The sequence below is a fragment of the Pristis pectinata genome, chromosome 24 (assembly GCF_009764475.1).
Source record: "Pristis pectinata isolate sPriPec2 chromosome 24, sPriPec2.1.pri, whole genome shotgun sequence".
NCBI lineage: Eukaryota > Metazoa > Chordata > Chondrichthyes > Rhinopristiformes > Pristidae > Pristis > Pristis pectinata.
Genome location: NC_067428.1, coordinates 16,891,350 through 16,913,049, shown reverse-complemented (window position 1 = coordinate 16,913,049; position 21,700 = coordinate 16,891,350). Strand labels below are relative to the sequence as shown.

General features: G+C 48.4%; 1 protein-coding gene across 7 annotated transcripts in view; it reads left to right on the top strand.

The window, feature by feature from the left end:
* The window catches only part of LOC127582429 (unconventional myosin-IXb), a 78,491-nt gene extending 57,047 nt beyond the window's left edge, over positions 1-21,444 (top strand). For 4 of the 7 annotated variants that reach the window (XM_052037672.1, XM_052037670.1, XM_052037671.1 and 1 more), the window contains 20 exons: positions 879-1,045; positions 2,930-3,832; positions 4,263-4,353; positions 5,334-5,437; positions 6,175-6,311; positions 8,029-8,246; positions 8,685-8,792; positions 9,525-9,701; positions 11,153-11,194; positions 11,765-11,876; positions 12,582-12,652; positions 13,088-13,280; positions 14,241-14,369; positions 15,438-15,543; positions 16,366-16,497; positions 18,309-18,423; positions 18,878-18,925; positions 19,769-19,911; positions 20,248-20,375; positions 20,534-21,444. In XM_052037672.1, the coding sequence (XP_051893632.1) occupies positions 879-1,045; positions 2,930-3,832; positions 4,263-4,353; positions 5,334-5,437; positions 6,175-6,311; positions 8,029-8,246; positions 8,685-8,792; positions 9,525-9,701; positions 11,153-11,194; positions 11,765-11,876; positions 12,582-12,652; positions 13,088-13,280; positions 14,241-14,369; positions 15,438-15,543; positions 16,366-16,497; positions 18,309-18,423; positions 18,878-18,925; positions 19,769-19,911; positions 20,248-20,375; positions 20,534-21,000 (3,591 nt within the window). In that variant the 3' untranslated portion in view covers positions 21,001-21,444. Of the gene's footprint in view, positions 1-878; positions 1,046-2,929; positions 3,833-4,262; positions 4,354-5,333; positions 5,438-6,174; positions 6,312-8,028; positions 8,247-8,684; positions 8,793-9,524; positions 9,702-11,152; positions 11,195-11,764; positions 11,877-12,581; positions 12,653-13,087; positions 13,281-14,240; positions 14,370-15,437; positions 15,544-16,365; positions 16,498-18,308; positions 18,424-18,877; positions 18,926-19,768; positions 19,912-20,247; positions 20,387-20,533 lie in introns of all 7 variants that reach the window. The other 3 variants (XM_052037674.1, XM_052037668.1, XM_052037673.1) reach the window with 2 other exon arrangements.
* Positions 21,445-21,700: the final 256 nt, after the last annotated feature.

The window sequence follows — 21,700 nt, the reverse complement described above, 5'->3', positions numbered from 1 at the left end:
CACTGTCAGGATGAGGGGTTCACTCACTGTCTGTTTAGAATGGGGGGGTTCACTCACTGTCAGGATGGGGGGGTCCACTCACTGTCAGGATGGGGGGGTCCACTCACTGTCTGTTCAGGATGGGGGATTCACTCACTGTCTGTTCAGGATGGGGGTCCACTCACTGTCTGTTCAGAATGGGGGGTTCACTCACTGTCTGTTCAGGATGGGGGGGGTCCACTCACTGTCTGTTCAGGATGGGGGGGGGTCCACTCACTGTCTGTTCAGGATGGGGGGGGTCCACTCACTGTCTGTTCAGGATGGGGGATTCACTCACTGTCTGTTCAGGATGGGGGGGTTCACTCACTGTCAGGATGAGGGGTTCACTCACTGTCTGTTTAGAATGGGGGGGTTCACTCACTGTCAGGATGGGGGGGTCCACTCACTGTCTGTTCAGGATGGGGGGATTCACTCACTGTCTGTTCAGGATGGGGGGTCCACTCACTGTCTGTTCAGGATGGGGGGTCCACTCACTGTCTGTTCAGGATGGGGGGTCCACTCACTGTCTGTTCAGGATGGGGGATTCACTCACTGTCTGTTCAGGATGGGGGGTCCACTCACTGTTTGTTCAGGATGGGGGGGGGGGTCCACTCACTGTCTGTTCAGGATGGGGGGGGTCCACTCACTGTCTGTTCAGGATGGGGGATTCACTCACTGTCTGTTCAGGATGGGGGGGTTCACTCACTGTTCAGGATGGGGGGGTTCACTCACTGTCTGTTCAGGATGGGGGGAGGTTCACTCACTGTCTGTTCAGGATGGGGGGGGTTCTGCTCACTGTTCAGGATGGGGGTGTGTGTCACTGGCTGATACTCTGTGTGGTCACTGTGATCTCTCTTCAGGCCCACTGGCGATCTTACCTGACTCACTTGGCCCTGCGGCGGCTGAGTGCAGCGAGTGTGATCCAGCTGGCGTGGCGAGGTTACATGCAAAGATGTGCATATCTGAAGCAAGTCCGTGCAATCACGTTGTGCCAGGCTGTGTGTCGCGGCAACCTGGCACGCAAAAGGTAATCCTCTCCTCGATAAAAGTGACTGATGCATTAAGTTGTTCCAAGTTCAACAAGGGCAATGCATGCAATCACCCAAGGCCTTTTACCAGATGTCCTGTGGCGCATTACAGGAGCAGTAACGTAAACTGATACTGGGCCTCAGTGGAATGTGATCAGGCTCAGAATGTTTCAGTATCTGAGGATTTACAAGTGTAATTGTACACTGTGCAATCATCAGCGAATGTCTCCAGTTCTGACCATAAAATGGAAGGAATGTCATTGCTGAACTAGATAATGAAAGCCTTTGTTCCTCGATCAGCAGGACTGGGATAGAAGGCTGATAAGTGGGAAGTAGCAGTCATGTTACACAAGGGGCAGGCAATGAGCACCTCCAACAAGAGGGAGCCTAACCACTTTGCCTTAATATGTAACAGCGTTACCAATTAACAGATCCCCCACCTTCAACATTCTGGCTGTAATCCTTGACCTGAGATTTAACTGGACTAGCCATGTAAATAATGTGGTTACAAGACCAAGTAAGAGGCTGAGTATTCAATGGCAAGTGACTCTCCTCCAACAGCCCGAAGTCTTTCCACCACTGATGAGTTACAAGTCAACGGAGCAGCTCAGGCTGATGCTCCGGGGTAGTACAGAGACTGCTGCACTGTTACAGATACCAGATTCCAGAGGAGATGGTAAAGTGAGGTCTTCCCTACCTTCTTAATTGAACATGAAAGATCCCACCCCCACCATTGTAAAGAAAAGCAGAGAGATTACCCACGTTCCCAGCATAATATTTAATCTGTTAATTGGTAACGCTGTTACATATTAAGGCAAAGTGGTTAGGCTCCCTCTTGTTGGAGGTGCTCATTGCCTGCCCCTTGTGTAACGTGACTGCTACTTCCCATTTATCAGCCTACTATCCCAGTCCTGCTGATCGAGGAACAAAGGCTTTCATTATTTAGTTCAGCAATGACATTCAACATCACAAACTATTACCTGGCCGTTGTCACTTTGTTGTTTGTGGGACACGGCTGTTTGAAAATTGGCTGCCATGTTTCCTACATTATAACAGTAACTGCATATAATTGGCTGAGGGAGATTTTGGATGTTGTGAGGTGATGAAGGGTACTTTGTAGATTACAAGGTTAGTTACTGGACCTTGCTAAGCTGGTACTCAGTAGGCAGAACCACTGAACTAAACTTAAAATCCTACAGTGGCAACTTCAAATAATTAAATAAGTCTGCCAGTGAAAAAATAATTTCTCGTATTTCCTTACTGCTATCTCAGACTATGCCATCTCTCAAAGCAAGCCTATCAATCCCATTTTCCTTTAACCTATTTCCCCCCCCCCCCCCCCCCCCCCCCCCCCCCCCCCCCCACACACATGCCCTTCAAATCCACCCTGATTCTTTCAGCAGCCACCTACACTAAGGGTAATTTACAGCAGTCAATGAACCTACCAACCAGCATGTCTCTGGGAGGTTGGAGGAAACCAGAGCACCTGGAGGAAATCCACACGGTCATGGGGAGAACGTGCAAACTCTGCACAATCAGCAGCAGAGGTCAAGGTTGAGCCCAGGTTGCTGGATCTGTGAGGCTGTGCCTCTGCTCTGTCTCTTGGTACTGGTGACTGTAGAACAACCAGATTGTTGTAAAACCACATCTGGTCAGCTAAGGTACTCAAGGGAAGAAACCCTGCCATTCCTATCTGGTCCCCAGATCCACCACTGTGGCTCCAAACTGCCTCCACGGGGATGGACAGTAAATGCCCACTTTGCCAATAATGTCCACCTCCTACGAACAAATTAAAACATAAGAACAAGAGCAAACATTTTAAAAATTATTTAAACTCACTCCACTCTCTGAAAGCCCTATTAAAATGTTTTGTTCCCTTGTAGGGTCCGTCTACTACGGCAGGTACAACAGAGTGTGCAAGAGCATGGGGAGAGTGCAATACAGGCTGAAGAGAGGGAACAAGCTTCCAACCAGTTACAGTCCACAGCCGACCAAGACACTAAGGGGCCATCACAGGTTGAGATCTGTCCAGAACCATTGACCTCCATGGATACTGTTGGCCCAGAAGAGTCACCGAAACCTCAGGAGAACGTGACTGTCCCACCACAGAAAGCACAACCAGAGGGCGGGGAGAGGTCAAACTCCCGCGAGAAACGCGAGAGTCGGCGGATGCGAGGCTTGGAACACGATAAGCTCCAGCGCCAGCTGGCATCGCCCACCCCTCAGGACAATCCCACCGCTTCTCCTACATTCCAGCAGATCGTTGAGACCCGGGAGATTATAGAAAGGATGGTGCAGAGTGCCAGTGTGCTGGGCAAGGGGCAGCAGGACAGTCTCCAGCCTTTGGGAGAGGAGCGACCAATACCTGTGGTGCCAGCTGATGCTCCGTTAGATCGGTCGGACAATGGAGACCCCAACAAGCAGCTGGACACGGGCTTGGCCAATGATGGTGAAGTGGGGAAAGGAGCAAGTGAGCAGGGTGAAAGCAAGCAGCCACCAGCTGCACTGCAGCGACCAAAGTCTCTGCAACTTGACACTGGTGAGACTGTACTGCCCAACGATGCTTCAGCAGAAGCTGCCCAGGCCAATGGCAATGAGGAACAGAGCAGGCATGCACCTAAGAAAGTTCCGGATAGTCCTGGATCCCTGTCGGGTGCCATTCACCGTTATCACGACCACAGGAAGCTGAGGAATAAGGCAGAGAAGTGGAAAGACAGGCGTAACTATGAGATGACCAGTCCAACGGCAGAGAAGAAGGAAAACCAGTCTCCAGTAAAAAGCACAAAGTATGAGTTGGGTTTGTACTTTCCAGGGTCAGGGGTATAGTCCCAGGGTTGGGCCGGGGAAAAGTTGGGAATCATGAATGTGACGTTCCCCGCTGTTAATGGGAGCGGCGGGATGATCGATATCCTGATATGGCCCCTATGAACTGGAGCCATGGTATGCTCTGGTGAAGCAGTGAACAGGAGGCTCCTGACTGCTTCACAACCTCGAGAGGACTGGGCTGATAGTCCAGTGTTGTGAACTGAGGTGGGGGATGGAGGCTGATGTCCAGAATATTTGATCAATTTTTCTCTTCTATTCACCCCCTGTCCCCTCTCCACCTTACCCACCCCACTTCTCTTTCTCACCACCTTCTTTCTCTCACTCGTGCCCCCTCCCCTCACCTCTCACAACTCATCCCCTCCCTCCCCTCACCGCCCTATTCCCACACAGGAACAAAGAGTTTTTGCTTCCTCAGGAGGAGGGTTTGTCGCCAAACTTGCCCTCTCCTACAGGGATTGTAACTGAGGTTCCATTGAAGGAGGTAGGTGTGATCCTGGTGACTGTTGGGTTTGGGGGTGGGGGGAGGGGGTGTCCATGGCTCGGAGTGGGGGGTATTGTGGATTCCCTCTCCTCTCTGCCTTCCCTCATTCTATGGGCATCATCTGTGCCATTGTGCTCGGTAATACACACCCAGTATGTTACCCACTCATGCAGAGAGTCTATTCTAATCTGTTCTGAAACATGGGGAAGATTCGTGGAGAGATGGGAGATACTGGGACTGAGAAGTTCAAAGCAGCTCATGCAGAGACTGAGTAGTTGGTCTCTGCCAGGGAGCTGCACCTTCCCCAGTGTGCTTTACATACCCTGGGATAAGATAAATAGTTGAAATCCACTCAGGTTCTTGCTCCCACGGTCGTCTTCAGTGATTCCCTCCAGAACTCAGCCATGGGAGGAAAGGCTTAGTGCTGGGGTCCCAAGGGCACCTTGCTGCCCTCTGAATCCTCTCCATACACTGTCTGGGTTCCCAATCCCAGACGGGATGCGAGTCAGCCTCCATCCTATTCCCTCTTGGTGTCATCCAGGAATTGTGCCAGAGAGGTACCTGGCGAGCAGAAGTAAAATAATTTGCAACCTCAAAGCACATTTATTTGTGGAGAGCAGGAGGAAAGGATTGGGAAGACCCTAGGGGTAAATGATGGATAGTGCATGCTGCTGTCCCCCTGAGGGTGGGATGCTGAAGCGAGCAGTTCATTGGATCCCAGTGCCGTACTGGGCACTGAGGCTCATTGTCGGGTTCTGTGATATCTGGTCTCTAGAGAACCATGTGATCCCTTCCCCTCCCCACCACCCATTATCTCCATCTCTTCCACCCTCAACCAAGCAGGTTACAATGTATTGTTATTAAACTACAATTAACATCAAATACTGTTTTTCCTTTAAACTTAATCAATAATGTGTCATTTCCTCTCTTCTGATCCCATCCCCTTTTCCCTCTACTCCTCTCTTGACCCATCCACTTAGACTCTGAATGGATCACGGGATGGTGAAAGAACACCAACAAAGCCAGCAGTGCAGAAGAAGACATCCCAAGAGTTGGATCCCAACCAGCCCCTTGAATCTCCCAAGTACGTCTGAGACTGATACAAGGGCCGTCCTGGGTCCTAGCCCTGCCATTCCTGGGAAGTTGTAACTTTCCTAGACTGCAACATTCCTTCAAGCGCAATTCTTCCCTGGATTGCTTTCCACTGATTCCTTTGGGATGACACTTGGGTCCTGATTGTATCCTGTGAGGCTGAAGATTTTTCGGAAAGGGGGATGGATCTGGAGGACACTACAACTGGGAGTAGTGGGGGTGGAAGTATGAGATCTTCTGGGCCAGACTGCTCCCTCTGGATGGTGTTTAGGTGGGGAAGTGGGATGGTTACCCAGGGTGGACCCAGCCACGATGCTGCTTATGGTCAGCAGACACAATAAGTTGGGCTTTATATTTTGTTTTAGGGTTTTAGCATAGTTGAGCATGTTAGAACTTACTGTTTGCACTTTGGCCCACAGGGTGATAAGGTCTCGCTGAGGTTGGGGAAGGACGGTGCTGAGAAGTTGATGAGGGATTGGAGGGATTGTTTGGAGCGGAGATGGAGAAAGGCAAGCTCAGGCAAAGATCGAGCATTGAGCAAATGTAGCCAGGACCAAGACTGTGCAGGGAGGGATGGGAGAAGGAAGGTGGAGTCGAGGAGGGTTTATGCAGTGAATTGGTCAGAGGCAGATCTGCTTTGGTTGTTTCTATGATGTGTTGGCTCTTGTCTGAAGCAGTGTTGTTGCTTTTGTTCTTGTGAATGCTGAGTTTCACTCCTTCCCTGCCCAGGTCCCAGTTTCGCGGTCCGTTACGGAGGCTCTTGGGAAAGCGGCAAGCTGACAAAAAGCTGTCCAAGGAGGCACCAGCAACGCTGGAGGGTGTTGTTCTCACTTTGACCCATGATGCAATGAAGAACTTCGGTGACAGTGAGTATCCTCATCTGCATTGTCGAGAACATGCCTGAGGAATGTAGTGAGCAAAGGCCGTTCAGCCCATCAGTCCCATTCTACCCACTGTTCCTGATTCCTTATCAGAGGATCACATGGAGCAAGGCCATTGAACCCATCACACATCTTCCTACTTTCTAGTAGAGCTATCTAATTAATTGCTTCCCTCATCACCGTGTGACTCAGTCATCTTCACTTGCCTCTTGAAAGTTCCATTGGAAGGCATATCGGATTTTAAACACCCTCTGAGGAAAAAGTATCCCACTGTTGAACGTGGGATAGAAAACTATTGAATGGACCACCTGTATGATAAGATGGACTCTTGATCTCACAATCTACCCTGATGTGGCCGTGCACCTTATTGTCTGCCTACACTGCACTTTCTCTGTAACTGTAATACTATATTCTGCATTCTGCTATTGCTTTTCCCTTGTACTACCTCAATGTAATGAAATGATCTATATGGATGGCATGCAAAACAAAGTTTTTCACTGTACCTCGGTACATGGATAGCCAAACATAGGAGAACAGGACTAGCTGGGGAGAACATCTTGGCCAGCACAGACGAGTTAGGCCGATGGGCCTGTTTCTGTGCTGTATAACTCTATGATAACTCTATGTGACAATGATAAACTAATTACCAATATCTCTCCACATTTCCTCTCTCATTCCAGCAACTATTTTAAATTTCTGGCTACTGATCCACTTGCCAATTATTCTCACCTTGTTTCATTAACACCACTTGTGTTTTGAACACGCTCCTGCTTGTATAGTCCTAGTAAATCTCCTCTCCATCCTCTTCAAGGCCTTGACATCTTCACAACTCCTGTGCTCAGAGTTGTGCGCAACACTTCAGCTAGCATTGGGAAATATCTAGTGTATCATCCTTGCTTTTGTAGTCACTGCCTCAATTTACAAAGAGGGGACATCTACCCAGGAGTCATCTTTATCTTGATCACCTTTCCATCTATCAATACCTCTCCATCCAAACTCTCTATCTAATTAGGAAACACAAGAGACTGCAGATGCTGGAATCTGGAGCAAAAAAACAAACTGCTGGAGGAACAGTGAGTCCAGATGAAGAGTCTCAACCCTAAATGTTGACGGTCCATTTCCCTCTACAGATGCTGCCTCACCCGCTGAGTTCCTCCAGCAGTTTGTTTATGCTCTAAATCTAATTATTCTGACTTTAGACCACTCTGCTTCTATTTCTCCCTCTTCTCCCCTCCCCCCCACCCTGTGGCATTAAAATCTCCCTCCTCTTCAGCAGATTTGCTTCCATCTCCTTCTGAAGCTGCCATCATTTCCTTACAAAAAAAGCTCCAACACAGGATGTAAAATTCACAAAGGCAGTGAAATTCAGAAACTTTCACAGGAAAGCTGTTTCCTCACCACCCTGCTCCCTCCCACCATGCTAAGAGTAACTCTGATCAGTGTGGGGACGTGAAGTACCAGACTTCACACTTGCTGTGGCTAGTCAGAGAGTGAGGAATTAAGTGAGAGGGATGACACCCAATCCCATTGACACCTGCCCTCAGGACAGCTCCAGGCTCTTTTGACTGGGCTGTGGGACAGCAAGATCATCCTCTGGTACAAGTTGCAAATGGACACCAAAGGTTGTGATGTTGTTGGTGGGAAACGTGCTTTCCCAGGATTGAAATGTTTCTGGTGAAAATGGTGGGCTTTCTCTTTGCAGAACCAGAGGTGGGGAAATCTGCCACTCTGCCGATGGCTCATTCCACCCAACACCCGTACATGGACTCGGCCAAAGAACAGACCACTAAGGTCAAGCGGAGTCGTAGCATCAAAATCAGCAACGCCACCACTGCGTCTGAGCAATGGGGTGCGCACGTGGGCCGTAAAATCACCAATGCCAATGAGCTAAAACATCTGGACGAATTCCTGCTGAACAAGGTGAGCTGGCAGCTGCTGATGGCTGGGTGAATTAACCTCACATCCTATCAGCAGCCTCTCCAGCTGGGGCTTTCTACCTCACCCACTCCTCACTCTCTCCTCCAGTCTCCGATTGTCCCTCATGCAGCCCCTCTGCTCTTGCCCCCTCCATGGACACTCCCCCATCGCTCTCATTCGCTCCCTGCACGTGCACTCACCCACTCCCCTTCTCTCTCCCTCTCACCCACTCTCGCTCGTTCCTTCTCCCCAAGCGTCCCCTCGATCTCACCAGTTTCTGTCTGTGTCTTTGTCTCCCTCTCCAGTCTCCCTCCTGGTCTCCATGCTTCCTCCTCCCTCTTCTTCCTCTTAGTTTGTCTCCCTTTCTCTCTCCCCCTGACCTTGTCAGTGATGATGCAAAGTGCCTTGAACCCCATAATGACTAAAATACTTTGTTGCCAGGTAAATGACCTCAGCTCTCGAGTTTCCCAGGAATCGAACATTGAGACCTTATTCATCAATGTGACCGAGAAGTTCCGACACACCCTCAAAAGCATGTACCCTGTCCATGTGAGTACTGCCACTAACCTTCTCCCTCTGATCTGCTGGCCTCATTAATGAAGGTCAAGGTATCATTCAGATGGTGGGTAAACATTGGTATAAGATCCCCAGAGAGCTTAACAACACAGGTATATGGCGTGCATATATGCCATATCTCACTGGGATACAGATCAGACGCTGATTCTCAAACAGGCCAGGTCCCACAAACACCGACTCACTGGGGTGTGGGCGGTGACTCATCCAGGTCATAGTAATGCACTGAAACAAACCTGTCGTCCCACTGAGTCAGCAATGGCCATCCGCACCAACCTACACAAATCCCATTTTATTCTCCCCACATTTCCATCAGCTCCTACAACTCCCTTGTACACAAGCAGCAACTTACGGTGGCCAATTCACCTGCCAACCCTGTCGCTGGGGCTACAGGTCCCATGGGAACCGAATATCTCCAGGGGTACGGGTCCCACAGTTGTTGACTGTCGCCGGGGTACAGGTTTCACCTGCACTGACCAGTTGCTGGATGGTGAATGTTGCTGGTCATCTAAACCCAGTGCGCCCTGTCATTATCCTGCGCCGTTCCACACTCTCCAGTTGGCAGAATCATTGTGGGATCTGCACAGACTGGTGCAGTGGAGATTTGGCAGGTAGCCAGTGAACCCAGTATCAACAGTTTGAAGCAACAAATTAATCTTGCCTTTTATTTTCTCTCACTGTCCATCATACCTTGCTGTCTGTCTCCAGAATGGACAAACCTACGTGGGCTACAGGGACTTGATGCAGAATTACCAGATGCTCCTGGCCAGGGTGGTGGGCGAGAGGCAGAAGACTGAGGTTCAGTTTGTGCTAAACCTCTTCCAGTCGCTCCTGGACGAGTTTGCCCGAGGCTATTCCAGGAAGGAGGAGATGGAGGCACTGAAAGTAAATCTGGGCATCACACTTGGGGAGGTGATAACAGGCTGGGAGGGGGTAGGGCAGTCCCTAGGGGTGAGGTACTTGCATGGTGAGACCTTAAAAGCTACAGTTGTTCTTGGGGAAAAAAGGTTTAGAAGACATTCAGCTGAGGTGTTTAAAATTAGGAAAATGTATTCAGGCACGATGAGAAAAGTTTACATAACAGGGATAGCACAGGGAAGGGAAATTTGGTTCTAGTGACAGCAGTAATAGTAACCAGGTATACCAGTTGTAGATAACAGTATGTTGTTATGATCTGGAATTTGACAGTGAGATGGAGGAAGATTCATTTTGTGGCAGCTTCAGTAGTTTCCGGAGAACATTAACCCAGCTTCCAAGAGGTTGATGAGAGGGGACATGATAATGCTGTTGAAAGCCAAGGGCAAAGTTGTTGGACTCTTGTTTGAGATTGCCATTGTCTGGCATTTCTGAGGCACAATTCTCATTTGCTACTTACTATCCCCATCCCAAACAAGTGCCAAGCAATAACCATCTCCAGCAAGAACCCATCCTCTCTACCATCTACAAGACAAATTCAAGAGTATGAAGAAATATTCTTAACCTACCTGGATGAGTGCAGCTCAAACAACACTCAAGAACATCCAGAACAAAACTATCCTCTTGATGGGTATCTCATCCACCATCCTTCGTTTATACCCCCACCTTGACTGCTACATATTGCATCTATAATGCACTGCAGTTACTCACCTAGGCTACCCTGGCAGTGCTTCCCAAACTTACAGCCTCTACCACAAGTACAGTACGTTAAGACAAGTACCATTAGCGCATGGAAATTCCACCTGCAACCTGCAGATTCCCTTCTGATTCGTACACCATCCTGACTTGGAGATGTTCACAGTCGTTAGGTCCAAATCTTCAAATTCTCTGTCCAGCAGAACAGCAGCAGTTCAGAGGTAGATCACCATCACTTTCCAGAGGGCAACTAAAGGTGGACTAAATGTTGCTTTTTCCAGCAGTGCCCATAACCTGAAAATTGAGTAAGGAAATACAAACTTTCCCTGTTACGTAAACCTTTCCTTGTGTTCGCCTGAGTTGGTTGGATTGAGGAGTGATCTGACTGGGGTGTTTATGATGGAAAAAGAAGTTTGCCAGAATGGGCAGAAACTATTTTGTCTGATTGATGAGTATGAAATAAGGGAGCAGCACTGTAAAATGAGAGTTCAGGAGTTGGGAAGGTCTTCTTCACACAGAACAATGCTGAGTCTCTCCCCAGACGTTAGAGGTTAATGGCAGCTTTCGGGACGGACGTCAATGGATTTTTTGTTGGGTAGGGGGATGGAGAGATTGTGATCAAGGGGGAGAAGGAGCTGAGCTACACCTTGGTTTGATTTGCGGAAGGAGAGTGGGAGGTGATGAGCCATTTTGCAATGTTGACCTATTTCCTTCCTTTCTCTCAGCCAACAAAATCCCAGAAGAAGAGGCGGAAACGCAATCGAATTGTAAGTTTTGGATCAGAATTCCCCCTTTCTCTGACCTGCTTTGAGACTGTCGACCTGCATCAACCAAGTGCTCTGGTCCAGTACTTAGTTCTTACAATGTTGTGTAAGCTTGGGACCTCAGAGTACCTTTTAGCCTCTGGTTCTTGAGTGTTCATTGAAACATTGATGTCAATACTTCTCAGAACAAAGACCCACAGTAGCAGAAAGATCTTAACTTGATGTGTCTGAAGAGTTGGGTCTGTTTGTACTGTCATTCTGGACATCCCGCAATCGGCAGTGGGAAGGGCTGGGGGAGAGGGCAGTGGCCATGGTTAGCTGGATCCTCTGGTCTTGTTGGAGGAGCCCATGGTAACAATGTAAAGGAATGTGCCCCCACACTGCTACATGCAGGAGAGTTGGGGGGTGGGGGGAGTGTGCCTTTGTGGCTGCTGCTTTGGTAGGTGGGAGGAGTGTGTCCCTGTGGGCACCATGGAGGAGGTGCCCTGTGGCTTTTTGAAGGGAGCACCACTTTGAAGAGTGCCATCTGTTTCCTGACCAAGGGATCGTGACTTGCTGAATTTAATCTTTCAGAAGGAGGAGGTTTTTGGGCACCTGTTCCGCAATTACCAGGTCAACATCCGGCAGTCGTGTGAGCAGTGTTCGTCCTACATCTGGCCCATGGAGAAGGCCTTGCTCTGCTGCTGTAAGTTTCCACAAAGGATCAGGATTGTCTTTGGCCCAGAATCAATGAAGGAACCCAGTTACGGGGGAGAGGGGCAGCTCCGCAGTTCACTGCACTGCTGGGAGAGGGGAAGGGGGGAATACCACATCTTTAACTTGGTTGAGTCAACATTGGGTGCCAACGATATATTGCCTAGATTGATCAAAATGGAGCTGATTAATTTCCTCCTTCAGTCATTGGTTTCAGTGACTGGGGATGATTTTCCACGTTATTTGCACTCTGTAACTCTCCTCTGCACTCAAGAGTTTTACTGTAAAAGTTACGACAGAACCTCCTCCCATTTAACTCCACTCTCCACTGACTTGAAGACTCTTCTTGCTGTAAATTATCGGACAAGTCTAACAATAAAACAAAACTGCGGATGCTGGAAATCTGAAACAAATCAGAAAGTGCTAGAAAGTCTTAGCAAGTCAGGAAACAGTCAAAGTTTTGGTTCTGTGGCCCTCCATCACAACTCTGCTAACTCGCTGGCTGTAGTGTCAATGTTCATTTGGAATTATCTCTGTTGGGTAGAAGGTTAAATCAAGATGATTGACAAAAGAATCTTCCATCTTGAGCTGTGTAAGCTTCATGTGAAGATTTTGCTTTGGAGGAACCAGGCGGAATTTATTTGATTGTGAATGGAGAGTGGACCTGCTAAACTGCCTGTTTCCTTTCTCTTCTCAGCCTGCAAGATGACTTGTCACAAGAGGTGCTTGACGAAAATTCAACATTCCTGTCAATCGGGCTGTAACAAGGTGAGAGTTTCACGGTGCATTTGTTAGGCCGATAGAGATGTACAGACCACCCTGGAGATTGCAGGACCCCGTGCCATTCTGCATTCTGCTAGCGCCGCAAAGCACTGCACCGTTACGCTGGAGCCCCACGCAGAACACACCCTTCACCGGTTACCACCCGACCGTGCACTGCTCTACATGCCCTCACTGGGAAAACTGAGCCCCACACGAGCACATAGTGCTTCACTCCATCAGCACCCACCAACCCTTGCATGTTTCAGTGGTTCCTGACCGTTTCTCCACCCTCCTACCACCCACTCCACCCCACTTGTTCAAGACACTGTCCCTTCCCAGGTTCCCCTTCCCTGACACAGCTCTGCCGTTGCTACTGTGCCAGCAATCCATGGCGCTCTCTGGATGCAGCCGTCTCAGCCATTGTTATCTCCCTGTTGACAGAACGATGCAGATGTGGTCTCGCGACATTTTGGGGTGCAGGTTTGTGCACTGACGGACGAGAACCAGACGCTGCCCGTGGTGATGGAGAAGCTGTTGGAATACGTGGAAATGCATGGGCTGTTCACAGAGGGAATTTACCGCAAGTCAGGCGCAGCCAACAAGATGAAGGAATTACGGCAGCAGCTGGAAGAGGGTGGGTCCAGGTCCTCAGACCATTACCTCTGCCAACATAGCTGGTTGAAAATAGAGAGAGAGCTGTGCCTGTGAGCCACCCACACTGTGGGTCAGGGCCTGACCCTGAGACGTAGAGTCAAAGGAACCTATTCTATTTAATTCTGCTGCCTTGATCAACCATGAATTTAGTGCTCCAACACTGTGGATGTGCCTTTAGCTGTCTGGACGCTTAACTCTGGAATCCCCTTCCTGAATTCTGTCTGCTTCCCTCTCTCTCTCTCTCTCTGTCATCCTTTAATGCTATATGTTGGTCACCTGTTCTAAAATGTCCTGAACCCATTCATTTTATTTTTGATAACATTCCTATGAAGGTCTTGGGATGTTGTGCTACATTAAAAGGGGAGAAGTGAAGCTATTGTTGTGCTTCCTCTGCCCTGCGAGTATTTAATGGGGCAGTGTAGAGAAAGCTTTATTTCTAATCTTTTTGTTTTTGGCCACCATCTTGTTAGTGTCTTGTAGGAGTTATTTGTTTTAAAATAACTTTATTAAAAGAATAATGAAAATTTAAAATATTTTCCTTAGTGTGCAGGGTGCACCTTATCACTGCAGTGACCATGAGTGGAAGAAGGCCTTCGAAGAACCAGAGCACACTGCATGCTCCCTCTTCAGGGAGACCCAGGCACCAGTGCCGCCTCAGAAGAAGGGTAGGCAGTTGGGAAAGACAGAACCCCTGACAGTCCATTGCCCAGACCTGCCAGGCTTAGGAGCAGACTAATGAGGATGTCCTATGACTGGTCATACAGTATGGAAACAGGCCCTTCGGCCCAACTGGCCCATGCCAACCCCACACGGCTCTGCAAAGGTGCTGTCCTTAACCTGGGAGTATATAATGGGACACCACAGAGGGAGCTTTATACTGAACTTAACCCATGCATACTGTTATCTCCGAATGAAATGTGTTTGTTACTGTGTTTCTCAGACCCAGGTTCAGTTCATCTGGAGAAGTATCACATTCATGCCATTACAGGGGTGCTTAAACTGTGGCTCCGGGAACTTCCAGTTCCACTAATGACCTTTGTCCTGTATGGTGACTTCTTGCGTGCTATTGGTGAGTCACAGCAGCTTATCTTTGGGTATTTCGTAGGTCTGAGACATGAATCATTGAAGGGGGTCATTTGGCCCAATATACTTCTGCTGGCTCTTTGAAAGAGCGCTCTAATTATTCCCACTCTCCTGCTCTCTGTTCCCTGCATTTTTTTTCCTTTTCAAATATGTTTCTTATACCCTTTCAAAAATTCACATTTTCAGGCAGTGTTCCTGATTAGAACAACTGGGTGTAAAAGAAAATGTTTCCTTCTCACCCTCTGATTACTTTGCGAATGAACATCAATCCATGTCCCACTACTCATTGGTCCTGCCACAGGAAATGGTTTCTCTTAATTCACTTTATAAAAATCTCACTTGGTTTTAAACACCTCTAATCAAATCTCCTCTTAACTTTTTCAGCTCCAAGAACAATCCCAGTTTCTCCAGTCTCTCTGCCAAACTGATGTCACTCATCCCTAACACTGTTTCAGTTAATCTCCCGTCTACTCTTGTGTGGCCTTGGTGTCCTTCCCAGAGTGTCAGGCTCCGAATTTGCCCTGTGCTCCAGATGGAGCTGAACCAATGATTGCAGGGATTGGATGTACAGAGGTAGTTTCATTTATTCACAGCATTATTCAGCACACCAGGTCATTCAGCCCATTGTTCTTTGCTAGAAAGGGTGGGGATAGCAGCTTCAATAGTCTGCCTAGGAACAGAAGGTTTCCTGCCCGTGACCCTGTTCTACCATCCAGTGATCATTACTCAACCTTGAAGCTGTTCTAGCCAGTATCCATAGCCTTTCCCACACCTTTGCATCCTTCCTACAATAAGGAGGCCAAAATTGCAACTTTCCTGGGACCTAAGCAGTGACTGATATAAGCAACAATTTTTTGTCCTAAGTTCCTGTTTCCCCAGTATTTCTTTAATGGCCTCCTTAATTTGTCCTTCCATTTTAAAAGACATGTAGTTGCATCATTAACCAGCCCCCCCACCTCTTCAGCCTCTTTTGAAGCTTCCCATTTAGTCTAACTCTCCTTATTCTTTGCATCTGAGTGAATCGTCTCCACATTCCTGCACTTCTTTCTTTCAGAACACCCGGGGAGGCAAGAGCAGATCCAAGCAGTTTACAGTGTCCTTGAGCAACTGCCCGGCCACATCTTCCACACTCTTGAACGCCTCATCTTCCACCTGGTCAAGTAAGTAGGTCATTTGAAAGAGGTGGAGGGGGAGGGTCTGGTGAAACAGCCACGGGTGCTTGAAACCACTGCCCTTAGTGATATTTTGTAAACACTACATTGTGACTTTGCCTTCTCCTGGTTCCTGAGGGGAAGAGGAGGACAGGAGTTGGTGGGGGGGGGGGGGGGGGCGGGTGGCGGCAGAGGTAGGTGAGGTACGGTAGAAGTAGGTGAGGTACGGTGAGACTTTTCTTGCTGGAGGAGCCTGAGGTGGAGGAAGGTTCAATGAGATTGTGTAAGTGGGATAGAGAACCAACTGGGTTGGTAAAGTGGTGGGGAAGGAGTGGAATTCAAATGATTCTGGGGATGGGGACATATTCTTGGGTGGGAGCAGAGGTTCACACTTCTGAGGGGAAGGGTTACATTCTCAGTGAGGGAGGAATGAGAGCTCTATCCATGATTTCTTGTATGATTTGCCCTCTGGAATGGACACCACATGGGATCCCAGATTCTGCTCATCTCCCCACCAGAAAGGTGGCAATTAACAGGGGTGGGTGTTGTTATTTTAATGTTTTCTTTTGCCCTTATTGGGAGATGTGTGGCCTTGACTCAATGCATGCAAGATATCCAGACCCAGCTCCACCAGTGTGCCAGGTTGATGGGGGTGACTTGGGCAGCTTGGGAAGAGTTTTCTGTGCAAGAGAGACCATATTAATGGAGGTGGTGATTGTACAGACCACCATTAAACTTAGTTACTTCTAGTCAGGCTCTGACCTCTGATCTCACTGGTGCTGTACTGTTGGAAATGTGGTCCCCGTGTGATAATGGTGTTCCTGTTTTCAGGGTAGCAGTGTTGGAAGAGATGAATCGAATGTCTCCCAATGCTCTAGCGATTGTCTTTGCTCCATGTATCCTTCGGTCTCCGGACAGCTCTGACCCACTGATGAGCATGAAAGATGTCTCCAAGACGACCATGTGAGTCTTCATTCTCCTTATTCCATCAGGAAATTAGTGATTAGGGGACTGAGAGCCTCAGCAATGACTGTGTTTTGGTGTGTGGGTGGGTGTGTGTGGGTGGGTGGGTGTGTGTGTGTGTGTGTGTGTGTAAAGCGCAAGTTCTCAGGGTTGATTTTTACCTGGTGTGTTTCACCAGCCTGTGGAGAGTTGGGTGCTCAGGTCAGGCAGCATCCATGGAGAGAAACGATGTTTCAGGTCCCCTTCAGACACCTATTCCTTGGTGTTTGCTGCTCAATATCTGATCACTGTGGTTGCACTGAACCTTTGAAAGAGGCTGTGGCACAGCAGGTATGTGCCAGCAATTCCTCGAGCAGGACCACTTGCTCTCTCCCTGTGACTGGACCGATCAGACTTTGTAGGTTTGCGTACTGAAGATGAGTGAAATAATTCATTGTAAACACAAGGCCTATGGAAATAAAAATGTTGTGCTTGAATTAATGACAGTTCCTGCTATTTGTGTCTTTCCCCAGCTGGTTTAGCAATTTAATAGCATCTCTCTGGTCCCTATTTGACTACTTAATCCTCATGTACCCGTTTGCAGATTGAGGATAGCAGAATATTCATTTATTACATAGTCACATCTAACCTAATCCAAGCCACGTGGACCCCAAGCCCAACCCCCAGCACACTCCAGCAAGGAATCATTGGATGGTATCCAGGAGCAAACATCCCAGCTGAGATCATGGAATCTTGCAACCCAAACACAGGCCATTTGGATCACTGGCTCTGTGCCAGCTCTGAGTGCTCTCCAATGGGTTGCACTAACCCTGCGCCACCCCGCCCTGGCTCTTTTCCCAGAGCCTTCCAATTTTATTTTTGTCCAATTCCCTCTTAAAATATCCCAACAGCTTGGGTAAGATGTATTGCCCATGGAGGATCAGATTTGTGTTTTGGGCTTGAGGGTTAAGATTTATGGACTTGGGTTGTATTCCACGGAAGTTGTACGATAAGCAAGTTGATTAAAGGGGAACTAAGAGTCGATGGAGAGAAACTATTCCTTCTGTTTGGGGAGTCTTGGACATGGGGGCAGTGAGGTTTGAAACATTACTACACAGAGTAACAGAAATCAGAAGACTCTTACGTAAATGCCAGGTCAGTGATTAAATTCTAAATGTGAGATGGATAGATTTTAGTAAATTGAGAGGTTGGGCTACAGGCTGGTCATGATCTTATTGAAGTCTCAATGGACTGAAAAGCTACCCCCTATATCTATCAACATCACTATATAAGTTGCTTTTTTTTTTTTGCGTTATCAAACAAAAAGGTTGAATGAGTTCCTTGTGAGCTGCAATGGCTTGAGGGGGCATTTTCTTTACAGAAGATCTCTATAATGGTAGAACGTTTATTATCATCATTGTTACAAATTCAGCTGAGGAGAGGTCCAATTATGAACACACTTTAGGAAGGAAGTTTGGTCCTTGTTGAGGAGATGCTCCAGGCTGCCTGGCTGAGGGAGTCCTCCATAGGCAGAAATGCCAATTTTCAGATGAAGTATTAAACCCCCAAGTGGGAGTGGATCTCATGGCCATTAGTGCGAAGAGCCAGGGAGTTCATCCAACATGTCGGACCCAAATTAAACTTTTTGTGATTACCTTGCTGTGCACAAATTGCCCATTGTGTTTCTCCAACAGTTACAACAGCTGAAATTTACTTCCTTGGCTGTGAAGTGCTTTGGAATGTCTTGAGGGGGAAGAAAGGTGATGTAGGAAGGCCAGTTCTTTCTGACTGGCATTGTGTGTGTTGGGGTCTTACTGAGTTACTCCTTGCAGGTGCGTGGAGCTGCTTATCACTGAGCAGATGCGTAAATACAAAATGAAAATGGATGAAATCACCCAACTGGAGACAGCAGAGCAGCTTGCAGTCCGTCGCCTCTCACTCCTACGTGTAAGTTGGTAAACACACATTAACAGGGTTTTGGAAAATAGGCCATTCGGCCCTCAAGCCTGTGGCACACCATTGGGATGCTGTTCAGCCCCCTGAGCCGGTATCACTGATTTCCTCTCCTTTACTTTTATTCTAAAGTTGCTTCTCTGTGGAGGACTGTGCTTCGTCCCGTAGGGGAAGTGGGATTAGAGGTGATAAAGATATGTTGACAATGTGGGTTAGGATTGTGCTCTGGGGTGATATGAAGAGGAGTCACAGTGTTGGTATTTTGGCCTCTGCAAAGTAGAAATCAGTTCCCAAATGATCCCGGCCTTATTATGGGGTCTGGGCTTCCCTATTGCTCAGAGAATGGTTGAAACGTTTGCTCTGCTGATATTTCTGTATGATTATATTGGGACTGTTTGGTGATTTTTCTTTGCTCCTCCTCTTCCTCACTCTCACTCTTGTTCTCCAGCTTTGGCCTCTTGAAGTCGGGTTTTCTGCTCCGTATGACGGGGTACTGGTAGGTACTGGGCTAGTTTGGATGACCTCCTCTCTGCATGTCTGTTTTCATTCCACAGTTCTCGCATGTACCACAGCCCCTCCTTCACTGACCTCCATCACTAGCATCCACCCATTACAATGCATGTGTTATGTGTATGCCACCTCACTAGGGATCACCCCACCACCTGAACCCTCACATTGCTCATTGTGGTCTATGTACTGAAGTGTTCCTTCACTCCAAATACCCCTCCCTTCTTCATGCCTGCAACTCCCATCATCCTGGCATTGCCATGCTTCCCTCGGGGGGTGGTTGTGTGGGGTCTCAAAGTGTAATTAATTTTATTGTCCACAGATGTTCCACATTTCAGCTATAAAATTTTAAGGGGAAGTGATCTGCAGCTAATTTCTATTGAAGGTAGCCAGCATCTGAATGGAGTCTTCCCCCACCTCCCTCCCATCGTGCCTTCATCCACTCCCCCAATCCTCTCCACAGCAAACCAAAGGCATCACTACTGCCTGTTACTGGGATCTCTAGGATTGTAATAAGTTGAGTCATTTCTTCCAATTTTTTCAAGCTGCTCCAAACATCCCCCCTCTGTCAATCCAACCCCAATATGGTGTGATCTCATTGGACTCCCTGAACCAGAGGGGACAGTGAAGGAAACTGCACTCTGGGGGTTGTCATGGTGTTGCCCCATTCTGTCCCTCCACAATGGAGTCACTGGGTCAGGAGGATTACTGGCTGATCCCACCCCCACAGTTATCACCCTAACTGCAGCCTGGTTGGTCCAAATGCTGGATGGAACCAGGGCACCAAGAAGCTCTGTAACAATGATCATTTTCTTCCCTACCTCTGTTTTAGAGCAAAGGGCCTAGGACCCCAAAATCCACTGAGGAGCATCCTCCAAATTTGGTAAGCTTGGAAGAGGAGGAACCATCCGACACTGACATGGAACATGAGGAGGAAATCCTGATGGAGCAGATCCAGTCAATAAAGGAGGAGAGGTCAGTGAGGGAAGCACCTTATCATGAAACACTACATTTGCCTGGGTTCAGGTATCAATTCTCACTGGGGAATGAAATCTCTGGGCAGGGAACATTGGGGGAAGACACCAATATTGCTCCCCTGATCCTCTCCTTACCAATGTTTGCCAGCCTGTCACTGGATAGTGTCTGGTGCCTTGCTAGCCAAGAGGCACTGAAACTTATCTAAAAAGAGCCAGAGATCATTTATCGCCCTCTACTTGTTAAGCCGGCTGTAAGTGGTGGGTGCATGAAGAAGAAAACTGGGTTCTTGTGAAGTGATAACCATACTTTTGCCTGTCTGCTGCTTCCCTGCAGGGATCAGCTGACACTTGAGCTCCCACAACTGGAACAGAGAGGCTCTGATGAGGAAAACATGGATTCAGAGGCTTCCTTGAGTATGGAGAGCCTTCTCGATGATCGACCAGCACAAGCGGAGTCCGGAGGTCAGTAAAAAGTAGGTTGCCATCTTGTGTACTTCTGAGGCTCCTTTAGATGTTCAATACAGCAGGTGTGTTGGACAGTGTGAATTGTGGTCTGCACAAATGGCAGGAAGATGGACGGCTGAAAAACTGGTGTAATGAGTAAACTTTTCTCCTTCCAGGTTCTGCAGTGTTCCAGTTCACAGGACGACGCGAGCCTCCACCTGCCATTGCAGAGAGCATCAGCCCCCCACCTAAACCTGTGTTGTTGCCAGCTCGTCCTCCTGTCGCGCAGCGACGGGCATTCTCCATGCTCGCCAGCATCAAGTTGCCCCGTCGGAAAGCCGTGCTGCCCACACGGAACATCAAACTTCCCCCTGGCATTGTCAGTGCTGTGGGCGGTGCCCCCGCAAGTCCTGATACTGCAGACGGGGAGTCCCACCCACTGGCAGTCACTATGCGACGCCGCAACCTCCCCTCCCGGCGATCTGACAATATCCATTCCATGTACGTCGCTGTGCAGGACCTCCTACCGCTACCAAACGCTGGTCACCCTGATGAGACCAAACCCACCCCAGCCAAGGTCCAGAGGAGGTTTTCTGACCCGCTATCTGACCTACCCCATGGAGATGACGAATCCGCCCTGTAACATTCCCCATCATCTATTGGAGAAGGCAGTGGATCATCCTCATTTACATACTTACCTCGCTGAGCCAGTTTAAACTACTTTCTCTCGGCTTTATGCCCTGGAGCCAAGGGGGAGTAGTGACTGCTCGGGACCAAGAGTGAAAGAGAGTGGAACTGAATGTGAAGAGTGAATGAGTGATGCCTGGGGCTGAAAGTGATCAACAGGAGAATGAGTGAATGACCGTGCCGGCCAACTGTCTGAGTGACTGCCTGAGAGTAACCTTCTCTGACACTTTGCTCTGTTAATACATTCCCCCTGTCTGATCAAGGGGTTACTTTCTCAGTTGCACTGTGGGGTCCTGCCTGGTATGTTGAGAAGGTCTGTCTTCTTCCCCTGCCCACCTGTAACCATTTTGCCCACCTGTGAAAAAGTACAGTTTTTATATAAATAAATGTTGTCCTTATTTGTTTTTTTTACTTGTCATGGTGGAGTAAATACAAAACATTTGTGCTCTCTAGCTCGGCCCCAACACTGGGCTTGAATTAGTTTTCAATCCAGAGTCTCAGTGAGCTCTAGGAAAGAGTATGGAGGAGAAGCAACAGCTAAAGGTTATTTCCTGGCAGATTCTCAGCACAAACTAATGCTTGGATAATGGTTTCTATGTCTTGGCTAATGTGCCTAACTTCATGGAAGTACCTCACAGAAGCTGTAGGGAGAATCT